We start from the raw sequence: 12,634 nt of genomic DNA on the forward strand, positions 1-12,634 counted from the left end.
TTTTTGGGGAGGTTTTAGTAATTTTTGGGGAGGTTTTTGTTTTACCCGTTTTTTTTATAATGGAAACTTATTTTGTCAATGATTTTTTTACATTATATCGCATTATATTGTATAAAATTTAAAAGATCAGGTTTTTCACGCCTCTTGGAGTCGTTTTCCTGCAAAACTCGGCAAAAATATTCATTCAGCCAGTTCTTTGGCGATGTCAATAAATGAAATCGAATGAAATAAAATGAAATTTGGCGTAATTTGGTATTGTATCATACCGTATCATATGGTACGATATGGTATCATTGTTGTAGGTGTATTTACGTTTTTGAATGTATTTCACGGTATTTCAAGTTCAATTCAGTTTAATTACTACTATTCAACTTAAGTATGCAATGAATTACATATTTACATGCGTTTACACCGGTTTACACGTATTTACATCGATATACATAGTAGCGAAAAGCGGCGAAAACCGGCGAAAACGGGCGAAAACGGGCGAAAACGGGCGAAAAGAAGTACTTCACCGATGGCATCGTCGGGCACGATTGGGCATCGTATCGTACGGTATCGCATCGTATGGCATTAAATCGCATTAAATACTGTTAAATACATTCGACGTTAACTGAGATGACCGGAGATGACACAAAAAACGTGTATTCTCAGTTTTTAGTTTCGTTTTTACGGGTACGAATCACAGCCGATCACAGCAATATTTTCACCGATTTTCATAGCATTAAAAACCGTTAAAAACCATCACTATTTTCGTCGATTTTCTTAGCTATTTTCTAAGCATCAGACACCGTCAGACACGATCAGACATCTTATCACGTCTCATCACAGGTATAGTTGCCGATATTTTCTTCGATTTTCTTCAAGTGTTTCGTTTTTTTCGGCATAAGCCCGCTATCGCAAGCTATTAATTTTTTTCGATTTGTTTTCACTTATTCACAATAAATCAACGTAAATCAATACTAGAATCAACGAGAATCAACATCATGCGTGCCACATGCCCCATTTGCATAAAATCGTTATTTGAAATAGATGAAAATGACCACGTCGAAGCCTTAACATGCGGGCATGTTTTCCATCACAACTGCCGTTCACAAATTCGGTAAGTGAGGTCGAGTGAGGTTATGTATATTCCGGTATATTCTACCGTATTCTACTGTATAAGGTATTGTCCGGTATTGTCGGGTCAGTTCGGGTCAGTTGGGACAGGCCGGGACAGGCTAGCTTTGGAAGCCAGAACTTTAAGTTAGGTTGAAATTTTCTAGAATTTAGGGTGTCGTTGGAAACGGTTGGAAAGGTCGGGAAAGGTCGGGAAAGGTAACCTTCAAAGCTAACTTTCTGCCGAAGAAAGTACCCCGATTGTGCTATCCGGTGCTATCAGAAAAAAAAATTATGTCAATTTTTTCAAGTACCATTTTTTTGCAAAAAGAAAAGTAGTCGGGTCAGTTGGGACACTACATAAAACGACATAAAACCGCATAAAACGACCGAAAACGACATATAATCTTGAAAATAAGCGAAAGAATCGGAAAGAATATAAAAATATCCAAGTGTTTTAACAGGTTTTAACCTCATATTGTGTGCGATTGTATGTTTATTCATTTACGATGAAATGTGATACCTCGATAACAATTTTTTTGAGATAGCTCACTATTTCCACCGATTTCCACCATTTGACACTAAAAAGCGCTAAAAAGGGTTTATTTTAACTCCTTTTCGGTTATGAGTTAATTTTAACCGATTTTAACGCCTTGAGTCTAACTTTTTGAACACGTACCCGCACGTACCAAGTGCATGCCGGTGCATGCAACCCCAACAAAATTTTGGCGTCGTTTGGCGTGCCATGAACACAACAAAAATGATATTTAACTTCGTTTAACTTCCACTCTCAAATTACGGAGATATGTCACTGTCCCAACCGGTCCCAACTGACCCGACATTACCTTATTGTATCGTATTGTATGGCTCGGTATTATATGGCATCGCCACCGCCAATCTAGCCCGATCTAGCCACCAATTGTGTGGAACGGTCGAAAGTGAATTTTACTCGATTTTACCTTTGCTCGCCTTCGCTCGCCTTTGCTTGGCGTTGCTTGGTTTTGTTGTAACTTGGCTCGACTTGGCTTTTTGCAATATAGTTGATTTTCTCTTACCCGCTCTTACCGTCTCTTACGTTCTTTTATTACAGGAATGAATTATGCCCCACATGCCGGACACCCATTGCGCAAACAATTCGGTTGTTTGTTGATTTGGGTGCCAGCCGAAATCACAGTATGACGGCTGTATCAAATGCAATTGAAATTTTGCAAAATTGGCTGCAGGAAAACGCAGAAAACGCCATTCCAACGCATTCACGAAACGTAGCTGCGGTATCTGGGAACAGTTTACCGATCTCAACATCAGTCGGAGCAAACGAGGAGCATGTCGTAGTTGTCCCTTTCCCTTGGGAAAATATCCAAGGTCAGACACGTCTCAATATCGAGATTAAAAATAACCAATTACTGATGCGATTTTCAAGGAGAAATAGAAACTCGCGGCGAGCCAATCGCCGCTAACGGCCGCTAATCGCTAAGCCAATACGAGCCAATCAATACCTAACCGATCAACACGAATCAACAATCCAATCGAATCCAACCGGCAATAGTTAAAACATTCGGCAACATTTTCCTAAATATTCATATTGCAAATTAATTAAGTTTGGTTTTGTACATCTCGTTCGATCTCGTTATATCTATCTATTTACGTCTAATTATCCCGACTTATCCGTGGGCTTATTGCTAGGTTTATTGTAAAAAGCTGAGTGAATAGACCGGAATAGACCGGAATTGACTCAGGAATAGGCTAAAGTATATAAGAAACAATAAGAAAATATATTCAGAAATGAATGAGACGGAACGAGAAATGTATTCGCGTGTATTCGTCGGTATTCGTATTAAGAAAAGAAAACAACAAACAAACATTCGAATGTGCTTCAAACTAGATTTCAAACTAAGTCTCAAATTTTACAAGCACTTGACTTATTTTTGTTATATTCATCACAGTTCATCATAAATTCGCATAAATAAGACTGATTTTATTAATACTATATCGTACTATATAGTCTGGACTAAAGTATACGAAAGTATATTAATCGATATTAATAGCTCGCTAGATCTATTTTTCATTCAGATCAACCAACAGGAACTTTATTAGATTAGACGTAAAACTTCTCTTCAATTTACCACATATTTGATAAATTGTACGACGACTTTTGCAGTCATTGAGGTCGACACTATAATGTTCAACGCTCCAGTTAGTCTATCTTTTTACACGTGTAGTTAGATTATCTTAGACCGTTGACCGCCGTTGACCGCCGTTGACAATCGGCTTCTATTAAGCATTCTCTTGTTTGATCATTAGCTCATGATTTAAGGTGACTTTTGCAGACTTTTGCATAGTCGAGAACTATATTTACGCAACTTATAATGTAATGCAGCTCGATGCAGCTGTTAGATTATTCAGCCAGTATTTTGGGCCGTTTTGGGCGGTGTTGATAAATAAATTAAACGAAATTAAATGAAAATAAATAAATAAAGTTACTCTATCTAGAGCTAATCGGAGCTAAACTCCTTGTTTCTTCTCCCCGTTCTAAACCCCTTTCATTCAATCAAACGAAATAAAATTTTACCAAATTTTACTGAATCTATAACCGTCTATAACGATTGCAAATTTGGTGAACAAAACGGAACAAAATTCGACAAAATTATGTATTTTTAGTTTGAATTTCCATGTCTAGTTCCATACAGCGAAATACAGTTCCATATATTGTGAAATCGGGCGAAATACGAATTACATTGCATACTTTAATGCTTAGGTACTCAATACCGCTCAATACTCAAGTCGACTCAAGTCGACTCAACTCAACACCGGTCAATACCGGTCAATACTATATACGACTATATATAGCGATATATTGTCCGATATTGTCTTCTGTCAAACCATTTTGAACGATTTTGAATTGATGAACTATTCGGAACTATTGATATCGATTGATATACCGAAATATACTAAGCGATCGTAAGCGACGGTAAGCAATACAAAGACGTACTAAGAAATAAACGATTTCGTCGGATTTTGTGTTTTTTAAACGGTTTTAAACAAACCCGAATAATCTCGGTCGACATGGAAGACAAAATTATTTTGAACGTGCGTGGTCTCGACAATCGCGTCATCCAATTCAAGATGAACAAAGGCGCTTGTTTGGCGAAGCTTATGGAAAGCTATTGCAAATATGCAGTAAGTCCTACAAAATTCGACAAAATTAGGTCAGAATAGCTCAAAACATTTCATTAAAACGCATTACAACAGTGCTGTCCGGTGCAGCACTGCATTACATTCTATTTTTATCTTGATTTTTATGCGTTTTTATCGGTTTTTCTCTGTTACGCGCTTAGGGTCATTCATTGGGAGAGGTTCGCTTTCGCTTTTCGTACAGCGGAGAATGGGTCGACGGAAACCAAACACCGAACGGTCTGCAAATGAAAGAAGGCGATTTATTGGAGGTATACCCATCTGTCTAGCGCTCAGCGAGCTGCAGACGACGCCGGGCGACGCACAAAGACGCACAATAAATCGTAATAAATCACCCGAAATCACCTGATCCAATCTGGTCTTGTTCGATTAATATATATTTAATATTTGACGTACCATTGAATTTTGAATAAATAAAAAAAGAAACTAATGCGATTGAGACTTTTGTATGCGAAGCGATGGGAAGCGATGGGAAGTACTCGAAAAAATCATTTTTGGATTACGTATGTACGCGTATGTAATTCCGTGTAATTCGTTTTACGTCGTTTTATTCCTTAATATTTTTCTATATGAACCGATATGAAGAATATCGAAGAATATAGTGAAGAAAAAACCGGAAAAAACGAAAAGAAATATCAAGTTCGATCATATGCCGTCCGATACCGTCATCGACCGTCATATTCAAAAACTTGTCTTAAATACGCTTAAATACGCTTAAATACGCGTAAATATGCGCTCCAATACATATTTAAGCGAGTATTTAATTAGTCCAACCTACAATCCGCTACAATCTCCTACAATATCGTACAATACGGTACAATATGACATTCGATGACATTTGCGGACATTTGTTCACACGTGTTTTTGAAGTAAAATACGGAAAAACCGGGAAAAACACACTACAAAACACATCTTAAGACCGCTAAAAACAAAACAGTACAAATAATTTGCAAAATAAATCGAAATAAATCGAAATAAATAGCTGTAGACAGCGGTAGACCGCTGTAGAATAAGTCGGAATTAGTTATTAGTTCAGTCATAATTAGTGAAAAATGAATTCCAAAACAAATAAAAAAAAACGAAAAGTTCAGTTGACAAATGACGCAAAAGAAGAGCGTTTGGAAATAATGAAAAAGCTACGTTTTAGTTGCAATGTGAAATGTCCTCCAGGACTAATGTGCGCGTATCGGTGCATAGAGTTGCACGAAATCAAAAAACACAAAGAAAATCATTTAAAAAGTTTACGCGCAGGTATTCGCACAAAAGCGCGGCAATATGAAGTTCCCGCTCAATATAGTGGACAAAATAACCAAAAATGTGCTCAATGGGTGACATCAAAGTTAACAATTCAGCCAGTTGTCATGGTACCCGTGGCACCGAAGTTACAATCAAAAGTCAGCTTCGGCAAGAAGGTTTGTTTCTCTTTGAAGTCACTCTTGATGAATCGTGATGAATAAAATCATCGAAAATCATATCATATTAACCGATATTAACTGTTCGGTTTTGCAGAAGAAGGGCAGCGATAGCAAGGACTCATTCGATGAGGATAACTTCAACGACGATAGTTTCACATCACCACCAAAATGTGAAGGATCTGGCCGTCGCGCTGCGACCAAGGTATATTTTGATTTGACTGACATTTTTGCGAGACATTAGTGCTTGAATGTTATAGACAGTTATCGAATTCGATCGAATTCAACCCATGATGACGCATGATGATCATTTGATTTTAATGCATTGCTCATTCAATTTTGCAGAAAGTCGATTACGCCAAATTACTCGAATTACTTGATGGCAGCGACGATGATTCAAATTCAAAGTCATTCAGTAGTGATGACAAAGATGATTTGCTCGACAACACTGGCGTTAAGGAAGCATCCATGAATGAATCTGTTTCCCGAATTGACTTCGATGCTGAACTATTGGAACGCGTTAAACAACGCAAAGAAGAAGAAGAGCGACAAGCAAATGAACGACGATTAGCTGCGGCTAAAAAACTTCAAGAATTGGAACAGAAAATTAACAAAAATAAAGAATTGTCCGGTGAAAATGAAAACGAATCGAATGCTTCATCGTCTGCGCCAGCATATGGCAAGGGTGAAGCGAATGAAAGACGAACAAATGACATATATCGTTCAGATGATGGTAAAAGTAAAAATGGCAAGGAACCGCGCGAGTATGGAAATCGTTATGAACCGAAATTCGATCGTGACATTGGCGACCGATCACGGGATCGAGGCGCACCCATTGCCAGCGGTGATGCATTCTTCAACAAATCATACCAATCGAATTTGCCACCACGCTTCCAGAAACAGTGCGATCAACAAGACCGATATCCATACAAATGTGGTGAATCATCGGGGCCACATCGACCAGGTCCGCGCGAACAAATCAGTCGATGCAAGCACCGCACGGTATGAAACGTAATGTTGACGATATCAGAGACAAACCGGCATATTCAGAGGGCAATGCCAGCGGAGCATACTCAACCCATTCGAAGAGTTCGTCTGGACAATGCGAATCGGAAGATGATGATCGTGTTAGCAGTGGTCGTGAATCGATTAGCCATAGCTCAGTTGGTGAACGAACGGCGCATTTGGCTCGCAGCACATCCGATTCATCGCAACCAGAATTTAAAGACAAGATTGGATCATGGGCTGATGAAATGGAAATCGACTTTAAACAACCACAGCGACAAATTTCGAGCACATCAAGTACATCGGCCAAAAATGACATTCAACCGAAACAGATTTTACAGCGTGTGCGTAAGGTTTCAATCGATAGCCGTTCGGACAAAGAAAAATCCGAAGAACGCGAATTGTCAACGCATTCGACCGGCAATACATCCATTATATCATTGAATCAATCACAAGAAGATGTCACCAAACAATTTATCACTTGGCCAAGTATGATCGAAGCACCGAATTCATGGAGCGATAGTGTTCCAAATACACCAGAAATTGCACGTAAATCGATCGAAGTTTTGAGCGATTCGTCAAGTGTAACGGCAAAGACAAGTGAAACCAACAAAATACCATTGGAAAGTGTGTTGGGAAATGAGCCAAGCGGCGGCACCAGCACTGAAAAGAAATTGGACGACAAATCAGGTGTTACAGCCAAAATTGGTCGTTGCTATGGAAGTGGACATTCAAAGGATACGTACAATTATGGGCCACTAAATGCAAAAAGTCCATTTGGACCAACTGACGAAAAAGCTGAATTGAAACCAGAAACAACAACTGAAGAGCCAGTAAGCAAGAAAAGTGAGTCTCAATCCGCTGATGAAAATGCTACGCATACAACTGACTCATCGGGTATGTTATTTACGGTTATTTAGGCCATTTTTCTCAACATCAATCAATTACTTTTGAAATTAGCCGTTGAGTAGATTTGAAATATATCTCTCTGTATATAATTTTACATCTAATAAATATGTTTTAATTTTCTAGACGGAAAAGTGTTGAAGTCTGACGATAAGAAGACGCAGCCAGCAAAACCAGCATTCGGCGGCTCATCACAAGCTCCTCAACGCAAGGATTCCACTGGTCAAAAAGTTGAATCTCAAACAATAGTAAAATCGGACGATGCTTCAAAACCAGCCCCTATCCCGACTCAACCACCACAACTTCAACGCACTGAAAAGTCTCCACCATTCTCAGGAGATAAACAGCAGCCCATGTAATTTAAGCTTTTTGTACCGTTTCGTACTGACCCGTACTGACCCGTACTGACCTTTAGAAATGAATCCGTTTTCGTATTTTTAATGTTAAAACCTTTCACATCAATAATAATTTTTCATCGTATTTATAGTGGTGGAAATCAAGCGGCCGTTGGAAGTAAACCAGACAAAACTGTTGTCGCTAAAAAGGATGATTCAAACTATGCGCACAGCACACGTGGCAATACAGCGCCAGTAAATCGCGGCAAGCCACAGATCAATGCTCAAACGACATCTAAACCGGTGAGCCAATCTATTCCGGCCAAGCCAGTGGGAGGTAACGTAAAACCAACATCAAACATCAGTCTATCTCAACAACCGGTAAGCAATCGAAAATAAAAACGTATCTCTTGTCACTTTGACTTGAAACTAACTAAATAAAATTCTTTTCTGCTCAAAGGTAAACGCACCATTAGGTGTTGTGGGTAGTGGAAATCCAGCAAATCGTGCACAGCAACCGAATAAAATGGCACCAAGATTTGTGAAACAGCGACGCGATCGCACCGGTTCATGTTCATCAAATACATGGAACAAGAGTGACATAGCTCACATGGGCGATGCTTATGAATCCGATATCACTCAACGTTCCAGCAGCAGTATCCAATCGATTGATAAGCTGAGCCAAGACTTTGACAATCAAGCTGATTCAACGACCGAAATGTCCACGATCATTTTCGAAAATACGAACTTCAAAACGATGCCTGGCCCAATCAAACGCCAAACTTCATCAAATCAACAACAAATCCAAAATTCATCGCAACAATCGCAACTAAATGGTGTAAATCAATACGATCAAGTACAGTCAAAAAATTTGGGCGGTCATCATCCTCATCTCGACAAAAAAGCTGATGACGTGTTCAAGAATGCATCGAGCGGTAGCTTCCAAAATATGCTCGACTCTCAACAACAGGTAAATAACAATATTTCCTGTTCTATCGTGTTCTATATTCATCTTCCCATGAAAATGTGTGAGTTATTTCTAAATTTTGTTGTATTTTCATGTTTAGATGCAATCGCAAGTGCAACGCTCACATCCATCACAAACCGATGTGATATCGTCGGCTCTACAAACCACGTCATTCCCCAAATCCGATGCCGAATACGAGAAAGATCTTACTTCAGCGTTCACATTCGGATCGGAAATTTTAAACGATACACAATCAAGTAAGTTGTCTGAAATGAAGAACTCTTGTCCGCTCTTGTCTCAAAGCTGCCGCGAGCTGCCGTTTCAATTCGAAAATTTACTAATCATTTTCGGAAATTTTCAGGTGAGAAAACTTCAAAGGGTGGTTTGTGCATACCACCATCACATTCAACAGCCATTCATTCCTTTGCCAGTGGTCAAAACACGATTTCACCATCAATTGCCGATCTCAGCAAGAAAATTACCAGTGTTAAAAAGGTGTGGGAAACGGTACCAACGATGCCACCCGTAATTGAGCATGGCAACAATTTAAGCAATTCGGGAAATAATGACGATTCTCATTTGTCGTCGACATTTGTTTCGACCCAACATCAACAGCACATACACCAGTTTACGCATTCACAACAACAATTGCACCAATCTGGTTTATCATCGTATTCCAGTTCATTTGGACCAGATCCAAGCACACTCGATCATTTTACAAAATCCGGCGGACAGGATGCCGAAATCGACAATGTGGGTTACAATCCAAGCCCACAGCATATGGTCGGCGGTAACAATAATTCACACCCAAATGCCGACTTAAAACACAACGTTGACCCATTATCAGCCACGGCTAATGTATGCAAAGTGAAACCAAACCAACCACCAATGCACCAATCGAGTCTCAGTCTATCGCCACCACCCATGCAACAAGGCATTCAAACGGCACCTCAACCATATTACCAACCGTCACAGTTTGGCGGTATGTCAGCAATTCCATCACCTCCAGCCGTTCTGTACGATTCGTCGCCGATGCCATCTCAATACGGTCATTACGAGAGATACATCGCTTCGGCTCATTATGGAGGTGGAAATGCAGGTACGAATTTATTTCCAAACAAATTCAAAGGTTTGATTTTTTCTTCATTGAACAGAACTTTTAATTGCACAAATTGACTGTTTTAACTTAATTTAAAAATTGCCTTCCTTTCAGCACCATACAATGCCCCGTATATGCAAAGTGGTCCAAATTTGCAACCGACACCAGCGCCAGACATGTATCAAAACATGACATCACAATTCCGAATGAGTGGAGCTATCAATCAGCCACCATACAAGCAACAACAGCAAATAAATAACCAGAGCACCGTGCTCATCTCATCGACATCGAATTCTCTTATGTCAGCAACAGTTAAACCATCATCTCAGATCGGTGATATCACAGATGCGAATTTGTCAGGTCGGTCAGGTAGTCCCGAAAGAAAGCGTCAAAAAATGTTACCACACAATGAGATTCTCCCTGCGCTCCCTGTTATCAAAAAGTCCCCAACCACAAAAGCATCAGATCAATTGATCCGAAATCTTCTAGAATCCAAAAAAGTGTATGAAAAACAGACATCGCGGCAAAAAGGAAAAGCAACTCAGCCGCTACGGAAAGCTAGATCAATGATATCAAAAAATTGCAAAATCCCGAAGATCGCGAAGATTAGCGCTAAGCAGATTGCAAATATTCCCAAAAAGCCAATCGTTTCCGTATCAGTCGTAAACGAGATGCTTTGGGCGATTGCAATTGCAACCGTTAAAAAGGTAATGTTTTAATTTTTTTCATTATTTTTTATCGAGTTTTATCGAGTAGGAACCTATTACGATCTATTATGAACGATTATGAACCATCCAAATGAGCTTGGCCCCGCTTGGCCCGGTGATGTTTTTTTTTCGAAAATACGGGGAGTCTTCTCATACAATATCTCGCAATATCTCTTAAAAATTTTTTTGGGTGCTTCCCGGTGCCTCCGAAACAAAACATGATTACTTCATAACAAAATCGACCAAAATCTATGAAAGAAGCGAAAAAAAGTATTTATTTTTTCTATAAACAGGTTTGAAGTCCCTCCAGAAATGTTTAAAATTGAAAATGGTAGAGGTAAAAATAAAACAGCCAAAAATGAAAGTGAAGTAGATACTAGAGAAGATAGCTTAAAATATTTTCACTGGTATCGTCGCTTATTACACATGGAACAAGCGGCGGAAGTACTATCTTTACAAGAATTCAATTGCCGGATGGTGCAAGTAATCTTCGATAGGATTGGAAATATTTTCAAAATTAAAAATGATGTAAGAAGTCGTAAGAAGTTTTTTTTTGTGTAACAACAAGTAACATGTAAATCGGTCAAAAAATCGGCAATTTACTATGCAATTTAATTATATTCAAAAACTAGTTAAACATCCATTCAAAATTTCCCAAAATAGACAGTAATAAATTATTATTTTTTTTATAGGAAAGCATGGTTTTTTTGGATGAAGCAATTCAAGAATCTCAGGTTGATAAGTTTGTATTGGAGTCTTCTCCAGGATTCAGGCCCAAAATTGAAATACCAGGTCGCATAAAGTATGCTGACAAAGATTATATTTATCTGAATATATATGGTGGATGTATTGGGAAACTTCAAAAATATTGCAGTAATCACAATTTCGACCTATGCTTCAAAGTCAATACATTGACATATGAAATTCAACACACAGCTTTAGAACATTTTCATCATAACAAATTGCATTCTCATTTAATTGCAAACAAAAAGTATGATATGAATTGTATTCAATTCAATCAAGTGGCAAATGACTACAAATTCAGGTATATCAATTATAATTGATAAACCAATATTGGTTTTTTATAAAATATTAGATAAAATCGGATAAAATATATTTTAAAAAATTTAGTGGAAATACATCGGCTGGCCTCAACAAAGAACAACGGGTTGCTGTATCATCAATTTTAAAAATGAAAGAAGGTTCAATTCCATACTTATTATTCGGTCCCGCAGGTATGCGATGACGACATATCCTCTGAGATCTAGTCTATGACTTGTAGGCGCGTGTAGGCGCTTGTTGGGATTTGTACGAATTTGTAATCTATAGAAAAATTTCTGTTCAAGGTACTGGCAAAACGGGCACTTTGGTAGCCACAATAGAAGAAATTGTGCGCTCATCCAACAAATTTGTTTTGGTCTGTGCTAATTCCAACAATGCCTGCGACGAAATAGCGAAACGGCTTATCGGTGTACTTAAAGTGGGAGAAATTTTTCGAATGTATGCACAGTCATATAGTGCATCGAAACTGGACAACAACATCAAACAATGCTGCAATTATTACCCTGAGAAATCTGGTGGAAAATTCATTTATCCAAGTTTAAGGTATTAAGAAATTTATATCGATTTTAATGAATTATATTTGCCCATTCTCAAACATACTATCCGATATCACCCTTATAGTTACTTGTACCAATTCCGAGTGCTTATATGCACATTATTAACTGCTGGCCATTTAATGCGAGCCCGTTGTGATCGTGATTTCGATTCAACTCATTTTTCTTATGTCATCATAGATGAATGTGCGGGTCGATTCTCTCCAGCCCGACAATTTTCGAAAAATGAAAAATCCTTCGGTGGAAAATAAGTGCTTAATTAGTGCTAATTAGTGCCACTAAAATTAGAATTGGTGC

At 38.5% G+C, this 12,634-nt stretch overlaps 2 protein-coding genes across 2 annotated transcripts; both read left to right on the forward strand.

Moving 5' to 3' along the window:
* Nucleotides 1-6,706: 6,706 nt before the first annotated feature.
* LOC129570852 (uncharacterized) lies at nt 6,707-10,733 on the forward strand. Its single transcript, XM_055450574.1, has 7 exons — nt 6,707-7,604; nt 7,740-7,968; nt 8,101-8,329; nt 8,409-8,918; nt 9,016-9,172; nt 9,277-10,014; nt 10,129-10,733. The coding sequence occupies exons 1-7, from the start codon at nt 6,707-6,709 to the stop codon at nt 10,731-10,733; spliced, it is 3,366 nt and encodes a 1,121-aa protein (XP_055306549.1).
* An 806-nt stretch (nt 10,734-11,539) lies between these two features.
* Nucleotides 11,540-12,588, forward strand: LOC129570853 (putative helicase MOV-10). The gene is made up of 4 exons (XM_055450575.1): nt 11,540-11,766; nt 11,853-11,956; nt 12,068-12,326; nt 12,405-12,588. The coding sequence occupies exons 1-4, from the start codon at nt 11,720-11,722 to the stop codon at nt 12,586-12,588; spliced, it is 594 nt and encodes a 197-aa protein (XP_055306550.1). The 5' UTR covers nt 11,540-11,719.
* Nucleotides 12,589-12,634: the final 46 nt, after the last annotated feature.

Source organism: Sitodiplosis mosellana, unplaced genomic scaffold (genome assembly GCF_009176505.1).
Source record: "Sitodiplosis mosellana isolate CC-2019 unplaced genomic scaffold, AAFC_SMos_1.0 Smas_scaffold_405, whole genome shotgun sequence".
NCBI classification, from domain to species: domain Eukaryota; kingdom Metazoa; phylum Arthropoda; class Insecta; order Diptera; family Cecidomyiidae; genus Sitodiplosis; species Sitodiplosis mosellana.

What these genes read in the sequence shown, in the direction of transcription:
- LOC129570852 (XM_055450574.1), top strand. Translation starts at nt 6,707, where the DNA reads ATGAAACGTAATGTTGACGATATCAGAGACAAACCGGCATATTCAGAG. An exon ending in GCATACAACTGACTCATCGG is followed by an intron (nt 7,605 to 7,739) that starts GTATGTTATTTA and finishes TTAATTTTCTAG; the next exon opens with ACGGAAAAGTGTTGAAGTCT. An exon ending in TTTAAACGATACACAATCAA is followed by an intron (nt 9,173 to 9,276) that starts GTAAGTTGTCTG and finishes GGAAATTTTCAG; the next exon opens with GTGAGAAAACTTCAAAGGGT.
- LOC129570853 (XM_055450575.1), top strand. Translation starts at nt 11,720, where the DNA reads ATGAATTGTATTCAATTCAATCAAGTGGCAAATGACTACAAATTCAG. An exon ending in GCAAATGACTACAAATTCAG is followed by an intron (nt 11,767 to 11,852) that starts GTATATCAATTA and finishes TAAAAAATTTAG; the next exon opens with TGGAAATACATCGGCTGGCC. An exon ending in TTCATTTATCCAAGTTTAAG is followed by an intron (nt 12,327 to 12,404) that starts GTATTAAGAAAT and finishes TCACCCTTATAG; the next exon opens with TTACTTGTACCAATTCCGAG.